Raw genomic sequence first — 20,860 nt, forward strand, 5'->3', positions numbered from 1 at the left:
TTGTACTAGTTAATATTCTGATTCTTTTTTCCTGATTCTTCGTATGTCATATAAACTTTTCTTGTATTTCAGACAATAACACTGATATCTGAAGTATGTGCTGCTCTCTTCAGTTTATGTCCTGGGGAAAGCAAGTTCATTTATCTGATGATCAGAGTAATCACCCATTTGCTCTAAAATTTGAGTTGAAACAGTCAAGGCCATGCCTAGGTTAGGGCAAGATATTTGATATCCGTACCTTTGTCACAGCTGGAGGTAGATTTGTAGGAGAAACATTGCAGACTCACCAGTGGATGGGAAATGCTTCTGTCTCTTTAAGTTTTCATCATCAGGCCCTCCCTACCTTCCTGAGCTCTGGGGTCTGAGTGACTTCTTCTGTGAGCTGGGCCAAAGGAGCTTCCTGTGCTCACATCAGAAGGGAAAGCAGGAGGTCCTGCTTCTCAGAGCCACTCCAGAGCCTGTCACCAGGAAAGGTGAGCCTAAGTCTAGAGCTGGAGGGAGGAAGGAAGGACCTGATCCCTGGGGAGGGTTCCTGCTGTGCTCCCGACTCTACTAAGCACTGTGCAGCCCACAAGGGCCATGTTTTGTCACTGTGCAGAGCAGCCAAGGTCGTGCTCCCAGGTTATAATAGATGATCCGAATTCCAAATAGAGCAAGTTCAGAGAAGGTTGGGGAGCATCTTCCCCAAGCACACACATTATGGGAATTATGGGAACTAAAACCTGTCTCTTCCCACGGTGAGTGCTGGATCTGCTTCCAAGAACAAAGCACAATTTAAAAGACATGAAACGTCCCCAGGTTGTATATTCAGCAAAGGCAAAGGATATTTCTGTGGCCCGTGAGCAATCTAACCTTGGGGCAGCGAGTTACTATGTGGAAACCTGGGTACACCTGAACTCTCCACCTCACTGACCACAGCAGGGGCCTTCAGGAGACATCTAAATCAGGACCTTGGTCTCCTATCCCTCACCCTCAATGTCCCTTAAATATCTGTTCCCTAATTCAAGCTTTTCCCACTCCAGCTGCAGAGACACCTCAATGTCCTCATCTATACGATGAAAGGATTTGAAAAATAACTGATTTCCAACTCTGAGTTATGGACTGACTACATCAGAAGGATCCCATTCTTTGAATCAGAATCTCTAATGGTGGGTGGGGGAAATGTGAATTTTGACAGAACACTAAAGTCATTTGAAAAACAAGTTTGGGAGGAAAGAAAATAATGAATTTTGACTTCTCCTAAAGTATTAAGAATATAGATTTGCACGTTTTATATTTGTGAATAATTAAGAACCACTTTCACCTCAGATGTCAGTGGGGCCTATTTCTCTCTTAAAAACTATTTAAAATAATATCAACCCCATTTGAAACTCTGTGGAAGTCCCACTGGCCTGGGTCCCCTCCAACATGCTCTACCACTTTCAGCTTTATCAGAGACTTCATCATCAGCTAAATTCTTCATCTTGTTCTATAATCTTGTGGCTGTTTCTTCATTTCCTGTTGATTACAGGAGTTTGTGGATTTCTATATGCAATATAATTAGCCACACAAATCCTATGGGCTGAACATGGAGACCTTGGGGAGGTGGCCAGGGAGCTCCTACAGCCTAGAACACCTTAGGGTTGAACGCAGCAAATCCATTCTCATAGACCCTCAGCCAGAGGCAAGCTGTTCAGCCCTCTCTCTCTCTGCTCTCCTTTGTGTTGGTGCCCAGGGGACAGAACACACACCCTGCAATAACCAGGGTGGCAGGCATAAGGAGGCAGAATTTGAAACGATGGGGAAATGTAGATAGGAACTCTGAATGAAACATGGGAGAGGATGGCTGGTCATAGGAGTGAGGGCACAGAGGGGGTTGGAACTGCCCTAAAGTCAGCTCTTTGTGGAGTAGCTGAAAGAGCAGGGATTAGCTGGAAATGAGGCTGGAGATACAGACTGAGGGAAGACCATGCATTTGTGCTCAGGGATTTGTGAGATCATGGAAACGGGACCAGAGTGTCCACTGTATGAAATAATGCTAGACTTGGGCATATCCCTTTACTTTAAAAGCTTCACACTTAGTGGTTGAGGGCAGGTCCCAGGCCCCCCAGCCACAGAGCACAGGTAGATGTGTTTGGACAAGGCAGGGCTTTGGCTGGAAGACAGCAGAGGCTGATTCTGCAGGTAGGCTTGGGAGGTGACTCTCTTCCAGTTTCCAAAAGAAGGCTTCCCATTTTCTCCTTGCTCCTTCTCCAGTCCAACCACCCTAAAGTAGGTCTGTAAGTCCCTTGGTAAACTTCCCAGTCCTCAGGATTTAACTAAGTGTCTTCTGGCTGCTGAATCCTCTGAGAATTTTTTATATCAGGAGCTCATGACATTGACCTTGAATTATTATCTGGGAAAATTAATACCTGAGGCTTAGTATAAATTACACAGAGTAAATGTGAAAACTTGCCTTTGGCTGTTTGCATTTGAGTCCCTGAAAAGAAAAACCCATTGAATGTTCTCATGGGTCTAAGCCACCCAGGTGCTGGCCCTTCTGTTGTTGTTCTCCAAAAAGTATTAGCACAATTTACTATAACTCACAAAATGTAACTGCCTCCTCTCTGGACACCTGCCCCTCCCCAAAGCACACACCTGTATGTTCCCACCCTCACGAGCAAGGGCCATGTCTTATAACAGTGACATCCTCAGTTCTTTGGACTTTACCTGGCACAACGAAAAGGTGGTTATGCTATTCAGAGGGATAACACGTGAATGAGCCAATCGTGTTTGGGACTTTCAGGGACATCTGAGAGGGTGGAAGATGGCAAGAGATGAAGAAGACCCCTATGGTAAGAACAGATCGCAGCAATGCATCCTGTGGTTCAGCTCAGGGTAAGAGGGGAGTGGGCTCACTCGTGACCAAATACACGTAAGTCCCAGAGGGGTCTCCAGCCTGGGGTGAACTGGCAAGGCCCTTGGCTGGAAAGCAGAGGAGCTGCCCAGTGGAAGTTGGTTGAACTGATGTCGGATTCTAACCCTTGGTCCTCCAGTGTCAGAAGACCACACCGGGTCCCGGCAGGAGCCTGAGCTGAGGCTCATCCTGGTGGGCAGGACGGGAGCCGGGAAGAGCGCCACCGGGAACAGCGTCCTGGGCCATAGGCACTTCCTGTCCAGGCTGGGAGCCACGTCGGTGACCAGAGCCTGCGCTGCTGCCAGCAGGCGCTGGAACAGGTGGCGCGTGCACGTCATCGACACCCCCGACCTCTTCGGCTCCGACGTGCACAACACAGACCCCGAGTGCTTGCAGAGAGCGCGCTGCTACCTGCTGTCGGCGCCCGGGCCGCACGCGCTGCTGCTGGTCACCCAGCTGGGCCGCTTCACCGCCCAGGACCAGCAGGCGCTGCGCAAGGTGAAGGAGCTGTTCGGCCAGGCCGTGGTGGCGCGAGTCGTCCTCGTCTTCACCCACAAGGAGGACCTGGCCGGCGACTCTGTGGAGGACTACGTGCGCTGCACGGAGAACCGGGCCCTGCGGGATCTGGTGGCCGAGTGCGAGGGCCGAGTCTGCGCCCTCAACAACCGCGCCACGGGCAGCGAGCGCCAGGAGCAGGTGGAGCAGCTGCTGGGCCTGGTCGAGGGCCTGGTGCGCCTGCGCGGGGGCGCACACTACACCAACCAGGTGTACGGCCTGGCGCAGGCGCTGCACGGCGCCGACCCGGAGGAGAGGCTCCGCAGGGTGGCCGCGATGCTGGCGGCTGGCGTGCAGAGGCCCCTGGGGATGAGGCTGCTGGAGGGGCTGTGGCAATGGCGGAAGTCCCAGAGGACCTGCTGGAGACTGGGCCTGGCCCTCCTGCTGGGGAGCGCCGTCCTGGTCTATGCACTGCTCTTCCGGAGTTCATGGATGACCTGAGTGACAGATATTGCAAGTCTTAAAATTTGTAGTAACTTAGCAATAAAGGAACCGACTGCTTAAGAGTTCAAGGGGAATATTAAAACTTCATTCCAAAGGAATCCTGTCGTTTTCATACTCAGAATTTTAGTGACATGAAAACAACTTTGATCACTAACAACTTTGCAAAGGCTAAAATCTCACTTTAAGTCTCCTTTTTAACAATATGTATGAAAATTTTAAAAATAAAGTTTTCTAACTGAAAGTCTTCCTTAAGACATTTTCTTCATCTTGCTGAATATTTCTTGTCTTAGAAAATAGTGAAGTGACCCATAGCTTGCACAGGGGACAAATGCATGGCCCTGGGAAAACAGGATTTTTATCTGGGGATTTTTTTTTTTTCACTGCTTTCGCCTTAGACTTCGTCCGTTTTGACCTCTTTTCTTCCCAAAGAAATAACTTGCCTAAAACTGTGCTTCTTACATATTTTTTTACCATAATGCATTTTAAAAGCTTTACAAACACTTCCACATACTCATATTTAATGTGGTTAATGTTGACAGCCTCTATTTCATTTTTTAATGCCCATAATGAGGCAAATGAAATACCCTGGTCTAAAGAATGCATTTGGGGGCACTTACTCATTGTCTTTCATTTGCATATGCCTTGTCCCTCTAATGAGATTGTGGATGCCTTAAAGGAAAGGTTTTTGGTCTGCTTCTGGCAAGTTCTATCTGGACTTCCACTCACCAGGCCTCTTATGGTGTATAGCCTCAGAAGATGATGGTAAGTTTAGGACACATCAGATATTTAGCATATGATTTATGGCATCTCTAACTCTCCCTCCACCCTTGGGTCTGCTATGGGCTCAAATAGCTGCCCAGTGTCTTGACCTGGGCATTTCTGAACCCTCAGCTCCACCTCTTGGATTTACCCTCAGAGGACATCTGCTTCTGCTATGGAGCATCTTGGGCACATGTGGCCTCTTTGGCACATCCTGAGCCAGAAGACTCTTTGCTCACCCTCATCTGACTCCTCTTAAACCTAAAAAGAGTAGCCTATGACCTTGCCCAGACACAAAGGAAACAACGACACTGATAAAACAGAAATGCCTGTGTTTTATACTTTTCCATGCTCTTTGTGCCTGCTCTTTAATTTTCAGAAGAGCACGCTGAGCTGGTCAGGGCATGGATTTCCTTCCCTTCCCATTGTCCAAACTAGAAGACCAAAGTGCATCTACTGATAGCAAAACTGACAGAAGAATGACGGCCCACCTAATACAGGATGTCTTCACCTGACCTCTTTGGGTTTAACTAATTTACCTGTAAGCCCAGGCATTTGATTTGCAGGACATCTGTTTCTTTAAAAGGATTATTTATACCCTACACACTGGGCCCACTCAAGATCTTCTGCAAGGAAAAAAAAAATTTTAGAGTGAATGTAGATGAGGAAAAGAAACCAGACTTCAATATTTTGCTTCAGCCCCTCCTAACTCTGATTGGAAGTTCCATGTCCACATTTCCTGCTAGTCTTGTTCAGGGGGACTTCCTATCCCAGGGCCAGAAGAGGCACGAAGGGGCAGAGGGACATGATGGGGGAGAACACCCATGAACAAAGTGTTCAGGGACCACAAGTGACTCATTTGACTGGTCTAAGGGTTTTCCCAGGATGTTGGACTTTTAGTGGTAAATTCAGTCGTGTTCTGGGTAAGTTGGAAGGGTGGGTCCTCCTGGGACCCCAGCACGATGGCTCAGGAGAAAACATTAAATGCTGCACTTCATCTCTGCCTGACTTCACCTCTTCCTCTATCAGAAGAAAACCATTATCAATCATTTTCATCCTAACTTCTGTCCTGAATTGGAGATTCGAGGCATAAACTGAGGGCCCCTTGATCACTCTAAGTGGGTAGGGAAGATGGCTGCTCAAAATGTCCGAGAGATATGGCTGTGATTCCCTGAGCTCAGAAAAGCTGATTCTCACATGGCAAGCAGTCATCCACCCTGAATGCCTACTGCACTCAGGCCTTCGGAACCTCTGTCAAGTGACCAGAGCATGCTGACAACTGAGCATGTTCGGTGCTTTCCACCCAGAGAGTCACATGAGGAGCACTGGAGGCCAGCATGGGGTAAAGACCTTCTGCCATGACTGAAGGAGGCTTGGTAGAGGAGAACATGGAACACAAAGAAGCAGGTGGAGAGTGATTCTCTCTCTGTTCAGGCTGAAAGGGGATTGACTTTAGTGTCACACAGAACAATTGTTGGGAAAACGGTCATTTCCTAGGTGTCCAGGGTTTCCCGTAGTTTGTTGCAGATCTGAATAGATGAATGTCAGGAAGGTGTGGAAAAGAGCACGATGTCTCCTCCTGGAACCTTCATGTCTGGATAGCTGCATGTACCTGTCTAAGTCTCTATCCTAAGAGTAGCCTGCTAAGATTGCTGTTCCAGAATTAACTACAGAAGGAAGTGAAGGAACTGTTGGAGCATTTACTAGTAGGTTTTATTCATTTATTCAGTAAGTATTTTGAGCATTTTTTAGGGCTAAGCACCTTGACTTAAAGATAGTCACTGACCTCAAAGGAACCCGTGGTTCATCTGGGAGACTGCTAGCAGTCAGTTAGTACTTTTCCTCATTGACTCTCTGGGGCTCTCTGAGCTGGGAGCCCAGGAACTGCTAGAAAGGAACACTGAAGACTTCTAGAGAATAGGAAAACTAAACCAAAAAAAAAAAAGAACAATGATAATTCCTCCTGATGGAAAAAACAGCAGAGAAGAATTACCTCCTCCCTTCTTAGAGCATTGTTTAAAAATAAAACTTGTAATTAACTGTTGATTCTTCCTCTTTCTCTGCCCCTTTGATATTTAAAAAAAAAAAGGTTTTTTTCCCCCCTGTAGTAGGGATTGAATCTGGGGGTCTGTATCACTGTACTACATTCCCAGGCCTTGGTAGCTTTATCTTTGTAAATTTTGAAACATCTCGCTAAATTACCTAGTCTGGCCTCAAACTTGCCATCCTCCCACTCAGCCTTCCTAATCACTAGTATTTTGGGTGCCTGTCACCAATCCTGGCCTTTTAAAAGTTTTTGCCAATTTGAAGAACTAGCACCTGGGAGGCATCTCTGTGAAGGCAAGCGTTGAGAAAGATGGCATACCCCCATCTCCCTATCTCCCTGGGAAAGCAGGAGCCTAACTTAACTTAGGTGGGGGCCTAACTTGCCCAGTTTCCTCTCTCCAGCTTGTCATACGGGTAGAAATTTATTTTCCTCTGGATAAAGGCAATTAGCCAACACACAAGGTCACCAGGTGACCTTTATTAGTGATAAAGGATGCTGCCACACTCTCACTTGAGGATTAATTACAGCTTATCTTGAGAACACACGTCTCATGGGTGGCATCTGCTTGGCTCTGTGACCAATCTCCCAGTGGATTGCCTGGGATGTGCATCACATGCTGGCTTAATGCTTATGTGTAATAAAGCTGTTCTCTTTCTCGCCCACTTTCATGGGGAGGTTTTCTGGGTTGACAGGAAACTTTTATTTTCCCCATCAAATCTTGGATAATGATCATGATGTGACTCTAAACCTAATTTCAAAATCAGAAAAGGGTACAAGACCCAGATTTTCCAGGTAAGGGAATGCGGGTCTGTTTTGGGAAAGAAAATGTTAAATTTGGTGGGGAGGGGGCCTCTCTATAAATTTTTTAGTAGTTACTTTGAGAGGGTTATGGAAGAATCAGACGGACGAGGTGTGACCTAGATCACTTAATATCTACTTTTTCATGTTGTTTTGGTTTTTTAATCATGTCAATGTTGTATTCAAATGTCAAAGTTAAGAGTCCCCAAGATTCCTGATCACACTCACTCTTTGAGGCTTCTCAGAATGCAGCCACCAAGCCACATGAGAAGACCACATGTAGGCCCTGGAGTTGGCAGTCCCAACTGGGGTCCAGGGTGACAGCCAGGGCCAACTGCAGCCACACGGGGAAACATCCCCACATGGCAGCTCAGCAGGTGGAGACTACAACTCTGCTGCTCACGGTGGTGACGGGTGGGTTCAGGACTTTGTGTGAAAGTTTAACAAGTGCTCCATCCTGCCCGATGGTTACTTCCCTTCAGCAGCAGAGACATGGCAGTGTTCTAGCAGAAAGCTCTGGAAGTGGTATTTCCATGAAATCAGGAACGTATCAGAAAGTGCTAAGTGTAGTGCCAGGGAGAGGCCCATGTCACCAACTTGGAGAACCCCCGTTGGAAGCAATGAGTACGTCCCTGATCCAAAGCTTCACAAGAGGAGCCACACAGAACATGAAACCCCACACTGGAAACCCCTGACTACAGAATAAGGCAAAAAGCCACAAAATAAAAAGCACACAAACAGGAGACCACAAACGAGAAAAGTAACACAAGAAGCTGAAAACAGGAAGCGCACCACAAAACACCTCCTCCAGCTGCCAGCAAGAGGCTTGAGAAGGAGGCAGGGGCAGAGAACCTAAGAAACAGAAACAAACAACTGAAAAGACAAGAGCAGCCGGCAAACGGCTGGGGAAAAATCACTGGGAGAAAATGCAAAAGGAGAAAGCCCTTCTCCAGGAGCTGGAAGGTGCAGAATCAGTATTGAGCTATTCATGGGAAGCAAGGTGAATACTGTCGTCAGTTCAAATGCATCCTCTGGTTAAGCCTGTGCAGTACCCTGAGCATTCTTGTGCCCACACTTGAAGTTCATTTATACTTCACCCAATATTTTGACCCTGTGGGGTTTTTAAATACTTATTAAATTGATTTCCTACCATTCTCTATAATGGGAGGTGAAGGGCTTTTTAACCAAAGCTTGACAGACTAACATGTTGGGAAACCATGTAGTTCAGCATGTACACCCCTCATGGCTTAAACCGATCAGTTCAAACGAACCCCCCTCTAGTACTAACCAATCACCCCTACCCAACTTGTTCCCGCCATTGAATGTGCTAATCAATGCTAAGAGTTGTTGTTTGACTTTCCTGCGGTGTGAAATGACTTGCTGTGTGATGTTGTGATGCATAGAGTGTCCCCCAAAAAAACCTATAAATCCTCACTGAACAAAGGACCGGGACTCACTCCCTGGGATCGCTGTGTCTGAAACGGTGGTGAGTCCAGGCTCGAGCTTGCAATAAAGACTCTTGTGTGATTGCATCAGATTCGGCTCCTGGAGGTCTATTGGGGTCCCACGAATCTGGCATTACATAAGGACCCAGAGAGCAGGTTTCCAAGCAGCCACAACTAGAAGAGCTTTCTTGAAAGCCCCGGGAGCCTGCCATGTGTGAGGGAAATGGAGAGGCGAAAGGAAAGCCGAAGTCCATCATGATTCTATTTGTTTCTAAGTTATCAAACATTTTTATCATAAACTGATGACGGATTTTGTCAAATGCTTTTTCTGCATCTCCTGAGATGACTCTGTGACTTTAGTTCTATGAACATGCACTGTATTACTATACATATCTTGTTGTTGTTGTCACAGTGCTGGGGATCAACTCAGAGCCTCGTGCATGCTGAGCTCTATCCCCACTCCTACCAAGATTTATATTTTAATCCAACACTGGGTTTCTAGGATAATCCTAGGTACATCCATATAGTATATATTCTCATGGTAAATTCTTAATTTATACATGACTGCATTCAATTTGCTAATATTTTGTTGAGAATTTTTATGTCTAAATTATAAAAGATACGGGCTGGGGATGTGGCTCAAGCGGTAGCGCGCTCGCCTGGCATGCGTGCGGCCCGGGTTCGATCCTCAGCACCACATATAAACAAAGATGTTGTGTCTGCCGAAAACTAAAAAATATTAAAATTCTCAAAAAAAAATAAAAAATAACTTATAAAAGATAATTGTCTGTAGCTTTCATTTCTTGTCATGTCTCTGGATAATACTGATCTCATACCATGCAGTGTGAAGCACTACTTCCCTCTTTATTTTTGAGATTCTTTGGAAAGTATTGGTATTAATTCTTTAAATGTTTACCAGAATTCACCAATGAGTCCATCAGCCACAGGGCTCTTCTTTATGGGCAGTTGTTTTTGAATGTTATTATGACTAATTCATTCTCTACTTCTATGGGTTTATTCAGATTTTTTTGTGTCTTTTTGAGTCAGTTTCTAATTTCACCCCTTTGTGGTAGAAAAACATGCTTTGTATTATTCAATTATTTAAATTTATTGAGACACGATTTACACCCCCCCCAAAAAAAAAAAAAAAAAAAAAAAAAAACGCTGGGGATGGCATTGAGAGCCTCCTGCTTGCTACACTGTGCTACATCTTCAACCTTATTTTTAACTTTTTTAAAATGTTGAGACAGAGTCTCACTAAGTTGCCCAGTTTGGCATTGTTATGGGCCAGAATATATGTGCCTTGACCAGACAAACTCCATTTTAACCTGAGACTCCATTTCATATAAGAAATCCCCAAAAAACAAATGCCGAATGTCTTCTCTGATATAAGGGGGGTGACTCAAAATGGGGTTGGGAGGGAGAGCAGGGGAGGAAGATTACCTCTAGATAGGGAATGGGGGTGGGAGGGGAAGGGAGGGAGAAGGGGAAGAGCATGGATGGTGGAAGGAGACCCTCATCCTTATACAACATACAGGTATGAAGATGTGAATTTGGAGTCAACATACCTTATATATAATCAGAGATATGATAAATTATGGTATAAGGGTGTATTAAGAATTGTAACGCAAAAATAAATAAGTAAATAAGAAATCCACCAAAAAAAGAAAAGAAATGTTTCTCCCATGTGAAAATCCCACCTCTGCCCCTCCTCTTAAGCACACCCTGTCTGGCAACACACAGCAGCTAAAAAAATGTTTATTTTATTCTTATACAATATATTATTAGGAAATACTTTTATGAGATAGATGTTCCCTTTTTAGTTCCATTTTCTAGGGCAACGTACTCTTAAGTAGGTCATTCTGACCCACCTCCTATATTGCTGTGGTTTTGACTTACTGGTAGCTTGAGGTTTAGGGCTATCGAAGATGTACTCTAACTTCTGCAAAGGGTAAATGGGTGCAGAGTCGACTTGGCAAATAAAGATCCATGCCCTGCTCCAAGACTGACCTGGTGTTTTATTTCAAACGCGCCACAACAGCATCAAACTTGTCAACCTCCTGCCTCAGCCTCCATGTAGCTGGGATTACAGGCATGTGCCACCATGCCTGGCTTGTTGAGACTTAAGTCATGATCCAGCATATGGCCTTTCCTGGATGATACTCCGTGAGTCCTCGAGAAGAATGTACATTCTACTGCTGTTGGGGACAGTATTTTACAGATGTCTGTTGGTCTACTGGGTATACAGTGGTCTTGAAGGTTTATTTTCTTGCTGGTCTTCTAATTATTTTGTCTCATCTCCATGTATGTTTGAACTGTTTAGTTCTTCAGTTTTGTCAGTTTGGGCTTCATGTGTTTGGGAGTTGTTGTTAGTTGCCGATGTTTTATAATTGTTTTATTTTCCTAATAAATAGGACCTTTTTTCATTGTAAAATGCTTTTATTTGTGACTACTAACAATTTTTATATTCCATTTTATCTAATATTAGTATAGCCACTTAGATTTTCTTAAGTTAGGTTTTCATGTTATATTTTTCCCATTCTTTAACTTTTTATGTCTTTAGATCTAAAATATGTCTTCTGTAGACAGAATAAAGTTGGATCATGTTTGCTTTTTTATTGTATTTTTTTTTCTTTTTTTACACAACTGGAGCACAACTTTTCATTTCTCTGGTTGTACATGATGCAGAGTTACACCATTCGGACAATCATACACATACATTGGGTAATTATGTCTCTCTCATTCCCCCATCTTTCCCATCCTCACACCCCCCTCCCCTACCCTCACTTTCCTCTGCCCAATCCAAAGTCCCTCCATTCTTCCTTTGCCTCCTCCATTATGGATCGGCATCCACTTATCAGAGAAAACATTTGGCCTTTGGTTTTGGGGGTTTGGCTTACTTTGCTTAACATGATATTCTCTAACTCCATCCATTTACCTGCAAATGCCGTAATTTCATTCTTCTTTAAGACTGAGTAATATTCCATTGTGTATATATACCACAGTTTCTTTATCCATTCATCTGTTGAAGGGCATTTAGTTTGGTGCTTTTTTAACCTGTTCTGCCAATCTCTGACTTTTGATTAGTTTAATCCATTTATACTTAATGTAATTACTGATAAGATAGGATGTGTGTTTATCATTTTGCTCCAGGTTTTTTATATGTCTTATGTCATTTTTGTCCTATTCCTCCACTACCACTTGCTTCTGTGTTAGATGTATCCTATTATATTTTAATATCCTTGTCATTTCTTTTACCATATTTTAAATATTATCTTCTTACATCTTCCTAGTGGTTATACTGGGGATTGCAATTAACATTTTAACCTATAACAATTGTAACAACCTAGTTCAGATTAATTCTAACTTCATTAAATAATATACAAAACTGTGCTCTAATATAGCTCTGTTCTGTCTCCATCCTTTGTGCTGATATTGTCATATAAATTGTGTCCTCACAGAGTGCATACCCATCAACACAGATTTATAATTATTGCTTTATATGATTGTCATTTAGTTAAATGTGGAGGGAAAGCTAAATATAAAAACTGCATTCAAACTGTCTTCTATATTTATCTATGCAGTTGCCTTTACAGGGGCTCTTTATTTCTTCATATGAATATGACTTAGTGTCCAGTGTCCTTTCCTTTCAGCCTTAAGGACTCCCTTCAGCATTTCTTGTATACCATTTCTGCAAGCAATGAATTCTTTGTTTTGTTTATCTGGGAATGTCCTAATTTCTTCCTCATTTTTGAAGAACAGTTTTTCCAGATTAAAGAATTTAAGGCTGAACAATGTAAATCAGTATGGAGTTTCCTCAAAAGACTGGGAATGGAACTACCATTTGACATAGCTGTACCACTCCTCAGTATTTATCCTAAAGAATTAAAGTCATCTTATTACAGTATATATACATACCCATGTTTATAGCAGCACAATTCACAATAGCCAAACTTTGGAACCAGCCAAGGTGTCCACCAACAGATGAATAGACAAAGAAAATGTGGTGTATGTGTATACACAATGGAGTTTTATTCAGCCATAAAGAAAAATTACACAAGTCATTTGCAGGAAAAATGGGTGAAACTTATGTTAAGTGAAATAAGCCAAACTCGGAAGGTCAAGCTTTGCATGCTTTCTTTCTGTGTGGAAGCTAGAGAGGAAAGGGGAAAGAAAGGAGTTGGGGGAATCTCATGAAAATCAAAGGGAGATCAGAAGAGTAGAGGAAAGGGAGCAGGGGAGGGAGGAGGGGAGTGAAAGAGGAGACACTGGGGAATAGTATGGGCCAGACTATATTGCTGTATTGTGTGCACATATGACATCTGACACAAATCCCGCCATATGTACAACTATAATGCACCAATAAAAAAATAGTTTAAAATAAAGAATTTAAGTTTGACAGTATTCTTCTTTCATCACTTTGAATGTGTCAACCTACTGACTTCTGGCTTCTGTGGTTTCTGATGAGAAAATGGCTTTACTCTTATTCAGGAACTCTTTTATGTAATGAGTCACTTCTTTCTCACTGTTTTCAAGATTCTCTCCATCTTAGTTGGAGAAGATCATGCTAAGTAAAGTAAGCCAATCCCCAAAAACCAAAGGCCAAAGGTTTTCTCTGATTATTGGATACTGATCCATAATGGGGGTGGGGGCAGGACATGGGAAGAATGGAGGAACTTTGGATTGGGCAGAGGGGAGGGTGGGGAGGGGGAGGGGATGGGGCAGGAAGGATGGTGGAATGAGACCGATACCATTGAAATGTTGTGCTCTATTTGTGTACAGTGAATTGAAATGCATTCTCTAAGTAGAACAAATTTTTAAAATGGGAGAAAAAATAAGTAAGACTAGTCCCTTAATTAAAAAAAGAAAAGAAAGAAGGAAAAAAAGATTCTTTCAATCTTTGTCTTTTGATGGTTTACGTCCAGGCGTCCACATGTGGGTTTCTCTAAATTTATCCTACTTAAGTTGATGGAGCCAGTTTTAGTTAAATGTGTATATTAGTGTTTTTCACCCAATTTAAGAAGTTCATAGCAATTATTTCCCCAAATATTCTTCCTACCTCTTTTCCTCTCTTCCATCCTTCCATAATTCCTTTTATGGGTGTGCCGGCATTAGAAAACGTCAGTGGTGTTCCCCAGGATTCTGATGCTGCTTATTTTTCTTAATTCTTTTTCCTTTTCATTCCTCAGACTTATAATCTCAATTGACTTCAGTGACCTTCAGGCTCACTAATTCCTTCAGTATGTTTGACGCTGCTGTTGAGCCATGTAGTAAAATTTTCATTTTGTTTCTATTTTTCAACTTCAGAATTTCTATTTGGCATTTTTAGACATAATTTGTCTCCCTTATTGCTGTTCTTGTTTTGTGAGCCATCATTCTCATTCTTTCCTCTAGTTCCTTCAACATGGTTTCCTCTAGTTCTTTGAAGGTCAACAAATTACGGATAAAGAAAGAGATCCTTAAATTCCTGAAATCAACCAGTCCCCGAGTCTTGGCCAAGGGCTCTGGGTGCTTCTTGGGACAAGCCTGAAACACTGGGCCTTTGTTTTCACTTTCTGCTTGTGAAGAGTCTCTGGGTCAATGAGAAGTGAGATCTTGAAGCCTCCTCAGGCCTTCTGAGCATTTGCCCAGCCCGAGTCACATACCCTGTGCGCTTCTGTGGCCTCCTAGATTCCAGGAACATGTCGGAGATTTCCAAGGCCCCAGTGCTATCTCATTCCATAGCTTTTCCTTTCAAGTTTTTATCGTTATTGTTTCCTGCAACTGTTCTCTGCTGCCTCACGCAGCCATGCTGTTAAAGAATTATTTTCCAAAAGAACCCCTGGGAAGGAGACTTGGTCCTAGGCAAGCTTCGAGTCAGGTCAGACAAAAGCCACACTTGCAGTGGGGTCCACGGGGAACCACAGACAGGTCCAATGCCTGGCATCTCTCTAGGAATGGGCCTTGAGGATGCTTCTACTCGGTTCGGCTCCTTTCAAAGGCTGGTAGTTTTCATAGTGATGGTCACTGTTGGTTTTCAAGTCTCCTGCAGAGCTGGGGGCATGGGCCGGGAGCACACGGAAACACTTCAAAACTCACTGTTCCTACTGTTCTTCTGCACTTACGGCTTTCACTCCAGGATAGTTTCAAGCCTGAGTTGGTTTAATAGCCAAAGCTCTGAAAAGTTGACATTTCTGACAGTGTTCTTGCTTTAGAAGAGATGAAGGATTTCCGAGGACTTCCCTTTGCCATTCCCATGGACAACACCTCGAGATTATACCATAGCCTTATAAGAGCTCCTGGCTGCAGTGTGAAGTGTGGTTAGGAAGAAGCAAGCCTCAAAACAAGTTCAGTCCTAAGGAACAGATGCAATAATCCAGACAAGACATGTCGGCAGCCATGGAGTGGAGATAGAAGCGGGGAAGGGGCAGCTCTGGAGAGAGAGAGAAAGTCATTATAATACACATTTTTCTACTATTTATTGAAAGAAAAATTCAAGTTTCCTGGGAATTTGGTTGTGGCACCATTCCCAAAGTAGGGAACCACAGAAGAAGGGGACAGGTGGCCAGTGGAGTGGTGCTGTGGAACATCACGGCTTGGTGGGAACAGAAAGAGTCAAGAAACACCAAAGCTGTCTGGCAGGGTCCACCCTACTCTGTAGACCTGGCAGTGTTGACACCTTGAAGACAACATGGCGGCCACCAGGACTGAGGGTCACCCTTGGTGACAGTGCCTGACCAGCAGTAGCACAGAGAAGAATTCAGACCAGATTCCAGAAAACATAGTAAACACCAGAGAACAAGCCAGAAATTATCAAGAGCTCCTGCAGTTCACCTGCTGGGCAACCTCAGAACCCTTCTGGGGAAACGCAGATCCTGCCGGAGGCCTGGAGAGCACAGGAAGCGGGGTGACGGCTAGGCAAGGTTCAGAGTTACCATCGATGCGACCTCATGATAACTTCAGGTTACTGGACAGACTCTGGGGGCCTACGACCTTGGCCTACTTGGCCACTTTTAATCTGTGGGCCAGGAAGCAGGCCTGCCACACGGCCACCCACAAACATATGCAAGGGTGGTGTTAAGTGAAAAGAAATGACAGGAAGCGTGTGACTGTGGGGAGAAAGGGGCGGGCTGTTCGCAGCCGGCTTTCACGCGGGTCTGTTGAGTGCACCCTGCGTCTGTTCTCAGAACTGCGAGAGCAGAGAGATGAAGGGGGACGCTGCCCAGGATTCTCGTGCACGTCACTCCAACTTTCATGGAAAGTGGCAGCTGAGGCCCGCTGAGGCCTGCTGGCTGTGGAGCAGGACAGTGAGCCCACGGGAGAGGCTGACAGTGGCTTCACAGGTCAGCAGATGTGACGATGGAGAGGAGGCGAGAGTTCCTACTGACACCCCAGAGGTTCCACTGGGATAGGAGAAAAGGGGCTCCTGATCAGGTGGTCTTGGAGTTCTTCCAAGGACGTGAGCTGCTCGCAGATCATGCCCGAACTCAGCCTATTCCCCTTTAGGACTTCAGCCAATTTTTATAGGAATTTGTATCTTTTTTTTTTTTTTTTTTTTGGTACTGGGAATTGAACTCAGGAGCACTCAACCACTGAGCCACATCCCCAGACCTATTTTGTATTTTATTTAGAGACAGGGTCTCACTGAGTTGCTTAGTGCCTCGCTAAATTGCTGAGGCTGGTTTTGAACTCGCCATCCTCCTGCCTCAGCCTCCCAAGCTGCTGGGATTACAGGCATGCACCACCACACCCAGCAATTTGTATCTTTTTTTTGAAGAGGAAGGGAAGCCTTGGGGTGAAATGTGAAAAAGAAGCACACGCTTGGTACAAAACAGGGACACTGTGGAAATGGAAAGCCACCTCCTTTGAAGTTGTCTCTCCCACCCTATGACCCAAAGAGGTCTGGACCATCTGGACATGCTGCAGTACACCCCACTGATCCGCTGCCTCCAGGTCTCTCAGAATCAGCACTATGACATTTGGGGTCAGAGCCCACTCGTGAGGGGCGGTTTGGTGCACTGTGTAATGCCCACCAGTATCCCTGGAATTTACCCACCACGTGCCAATAGCACCTACCCCTGTTAGGACAACCAAAACAGACTCCAGGAAATGCCAAATGTCCCCTACAGGGCGAAATCACTCCCAGTTGAGGACCCCTGCATTACACCAACCACATCAGAGTAAAGAGGCAGGTGGGCACCAGGTGGTCAGTAGGTTAATGGTATTGCTAAGACATATGCTTGAGAAAGTAGATCAATTCTGGATGCCAGCACAGAGGACTCCCTAATGAGGATGGGGTGCTATCTTGTGGGATGCAGGAGACATACTGGATCAGTGAACTCTATGTGGTGCTCTGTCCCCAGTAAAAAGAATACTTTGAAAACCAGAAGGTAGGAGAGGCCACACCTACCTGCCAGGGTCCTGCCCTAGCAGGGTCCAGGGGTCCTGAAGGATGAGTGGCATTGGCACAAGGAATGAGACAAGGAGTCGTTCCATTGGAGCAATCTCCAGAGAGAGAGCTCTAATGCAGTTTTCTCTGGGTCCTCTTTTTTTTTAATTCTTTTTTTTTCATCCATTCATTTATTCATTCAACAACGCATATTGAATGCATTCTTTATGCCAGAAACTATGATAGGGATTGGGGATTCAGAACAGAAAAGATTATGCTCTTACATTGCTCACAGCCTTGTAAAGACAGAAACAAATCCTTTTAGTAATGTGTAATAGCTAATTTTGACAAGTTCCTTGGATAAAAATTATGGAGTTATGAAATCATTCAGTAAGGAATCTGCATGATGTCTTTGACAGTTCAAGAAGACTTCCCTGGAGAAATGATAGCTGGGCTTCAATCTGAAGGCTCAGTTGGGTGAAAGATGGAAGAGAACTTTCCAGGCAGTGGAACAACCTATGTTAGGACACTGCAGAGTAAGCCTGCAGGGTAACTATGTGTATTGGTAGGTAGAAATTCAGGTAAGTGTTGATGTCTTGAGTTTGAAATCCACAGTGCAGGACATGGGGCTGGAAACAATCAGAATTCCTATGTTGCAGTCCTGAAACAGAATTTCATCTTCAATATTTCTCTATCCTATCACATTTTAGTATAATTAGAGAGGAGAAACTAATCAGCACCTTTCATTATTTGTTTAGAAACCTCAGCTAAATATGAGTTTATTGTTTGCATATGAGTGCATCTACTGTGCACCCAAAATAAAATTCAGCAAGTCTTCTGCCACATTTTAACCAGAATTACCTTTCCTCCAGACTCTAATAACATGACCTCATTCCCATCTGAGGTCTCAGCAGAAGCACCTGTAACATTCACATTTCCATGAACAGTCTTTTCAAGGCAATACAGGATTTTCTATCAAGTGGCTCGAAATTCTTGCAGCCTCTACTCATTACCCAGGCTCCAAAGCCACTTCCACATCTCTGATATATTTTGCATCAGCACCTGATTTCTCAGTTCCAAAATCTATATTAGTTTCTTGGAACTTCTATAACTCAGTACTGAATCGGAGTAGTTTAAAACAACAGCAAATTATTATCTCATGGTTTAGGAGGTTAGAATCTCCAAATCAAGGTGTCAGCATGGTCATTCTCTCTACAAGAGGACACTTCCTTGCTTTTTTCTTTTTTTAATATTTATTTTTTAGTTGAGCACAATATCTTTATTTATTTTTATGTGGTGCTGCAGATCAAACCCAGGGCCCCACACATGCTAGGCTAGCGATCTACCGTTGAGCCACAACCCCAGCCCTCTGAGTCATCTTTTATTGCAATTTTTCTCATCATTATGGATTCAGAATATGTCATTGATTATACAATTCCCAAATTTTGCCAAGATGTGACATTTCCTTAACAATCATTAGGGGTATAGAAAAACGTGATATCAATTTACATTTTTCCAGGACGTGACATTTCCTTATCAATTATTATGAGTACAAAATCATTAATAAAATGCACCACTAATTTGCACTTTTCAGACTTCCCAAGATGTGCTATTTTTCCCAAGATGTACTATTTTCTTATTAACAGATGCCAAACTACATAACCAGACTCTAAGTCTCCTAACCTATCATTAACCTTTAAGTTTAAAGTACATCTGTACTTTATTTCTAATCTAAAATTCCCACCTAAAGAAGTCCCTTTAAGGGCTGGGGTTGTGGCTCCGTGGTAGAGTGCTCACCTAGCATGCACAAGGCACTGGGTTCGATCCTCAGCACCACATAAATGTAAAATAAAGATATTGTGTCCACCTAAAAGCTAAAAAATAAATTAAAAAAAAAGAAGTCCCCTTAAATCTTATACTTAAAATATCCTAAAGACTATAAACTATTCTTAAAGCATCTTAAGAACCCATACAGATAAAAACTTAAGAATTCTATACTTAAGACTCTAAATAAAATAATATTTATAACATTATTCTAAAAATATGTCTTATAAAGTTACTTTAATTAATTTCTAAATTTATTCTCATAAAACTGGTTGAGCTGCTTTCTCAAAGAGTCTCTTTGTCTCCTAGTCAAGGTACACTATTTCTTATATCTTTGTCATCTCTCTCACTGAAAGACAAGTTCTGAACATCAGTCTACTTACCACCAATATTAACTATGCTCATCATAAGTCCATATGTGAGGTAAAAGAGGATTTATAGAAAAGAGGAGAATGTATCTTGATATGCCTTAACTTTCCTAAGTGTATAACATAACTTTCCCTTAATCAAATAAAACTACATATAGGGGGCTTTGTGCGATATGCATAATAATTAGGCTTTCTAAGAGGCCAGATATATGGGCTTGGGTTCTTAGTTGATATAATCAATGTGGTGCTTAAAGTTCTCATGACCTTTCTGAGAATGATTGTTGTCCATTATCAGTTTTGTCCTCAATATGCTGAGATAGAGGGGCTGGAGTTGTGGCTCAGTGGTAGAGTGCTTGCCTAATATGTGTGAGGCCCTGGGTTCGATTCTCAGCACCACATATAAATAAATTAATTAAATAAGGGTCCATCAACAACTAAAAAAATATTTAAAAAAAAATATGCTGAGATGGAAGAGCAGCCTTCTATTTTGTCCTCCATATGCTGAGGGGTAGTAGAACAGCCTTCAAGGCATGAACTGCCTGTTACGTTCTAGCCATCTGAAACTTAGTGTGGTTTAGCATTTAACATACTCAGGCCTCCTGTCAGGAACATGAGCATGACGATGAAAAGTCCCAATTACCTAAAAAAGGGTCTCATGGTTTTGGTTTCCCACTAGGATGGCTTTGCCAGCACTTGTTCTCACTGTGACCTTGTCAAGACAGTGGGAGGGGGAGCGCCTTCACCACCTACCTTCATCCAAATTATCACAGAAAGACTTTGCCTCCTGTCCCTGAGCTATGCAGGGGAGATTTCCCATCTGCAGTAAAGACCCCAGGGAACTCTAAACTGTGGCTGCCAGCTGGACCCTTTGGATTCCTTGTGTCCAGGAAACCAGCGGTCAGGAAGAGCAGTCTCCTCTTGGTGGGCTCACCTGACCCTGAACAGCAGGAGGAAGGACTGCTATGATGGGGGACATAAAGAAATACATGTGGAACTGCACTTGGGCAACTCTGGGCAGTTCCTTGCCCAACTGTCAGCAACGCAGCCTAGGAAGAGGGTCATCCAAATGCAGGGCGTGGCCACCAGCCAGTCTTGCCCCAGAACTCCCTGTGGAGCTGCGCAGCCCAGGCCGCGTCAGACCTGAGGCTCTCCTGCCCCTCCCCTGCCTCCCTTTGCGGGTATCAGATCAGCGACACCATCTGGTTCCTCTTCTTCCCGCTTTTGTCCTTCTCAGGAATTACCCCCAGTAAGCCCTTACTCCCCTGTTGCACAGCATTGGATTCTCAGAACAATTGACACAGCGGTATCGTGGCCCCACCCAGGAGGGGACCTAAGGAAAAACAGCAGTGTAGATTAGATCCTCCCTGTGAGAAGATG

The 20,860-nt window shown here is 43.9% G+C and overlaps 1 protein-coding gene across 2 annotated transcripts; it reads left to right on the forward strand.

Moving 5' to 3' along the window:
- The first annotated feature begins 384 nt into the window (after positions 1-384).
- Positions 385-4,115, forward strand: LOC114081415 (GTPase IMAP family member 1-like). 2 transcript variants are annotated; one of them, XM_027922928.2, is made up of 3 exons: positions 385-473; positions 2,765-2,856; positions 3,015-4,115. In XM_027922928.2, exons 2-3 carry the CDS (start codon positions 2,796-2,798, stop codon positions 3,869-3,871), a joined length of 918 nt encoding a protein of 305 aa, XP_027778729.2. In that variant the 5' UTR covers positions 385-473; positions 2,765-2,795; the 3' UTR covers positions 3,872-4,115. The 2 variants fall into 2 exon arrangements, with proteins under 2 accessions (XP_027778729.2, XP_071467025.1); XM_071610924.1 differs by having other exon boundaries at positions 391-473; positions 2,765-2,813.
- Positions 4,116-20,860: the final 16,745 nt, after the last annotated feature.

This window comes from Marmota flaviventris, chromosome 1 (assembly GCF_047511675.1).
Source record: "Marmota flaviventris isolate mMarFla1 chromosome 1, mMarFla1.hap1, whole genome shotgun sequence".
Taxonomy (NCBI): Eukaryota; Metazoa; Chordata; class Mammalia; order Rodentia; family Sciuridae; genus Marmota; species Marmota flaviventris.

Bases quoted from the DNA above. Each gene is read 5' to 3' on its own strand.
- LOC114081415 (XM_027922928.2), top strand. From the start codon at position 2,796: ATGAAGAAGACCCCTATGGTAAGAACAGATCGCAGCAATGCATCCTGT. The intron at 2,857-3,014 runs GTAAGAGGGGAG...TTGGTCCTCCAG, and splicing joins ATCCTGTGGTTCAGCTCAGG to TGTCAGAAGACCACACCGGG.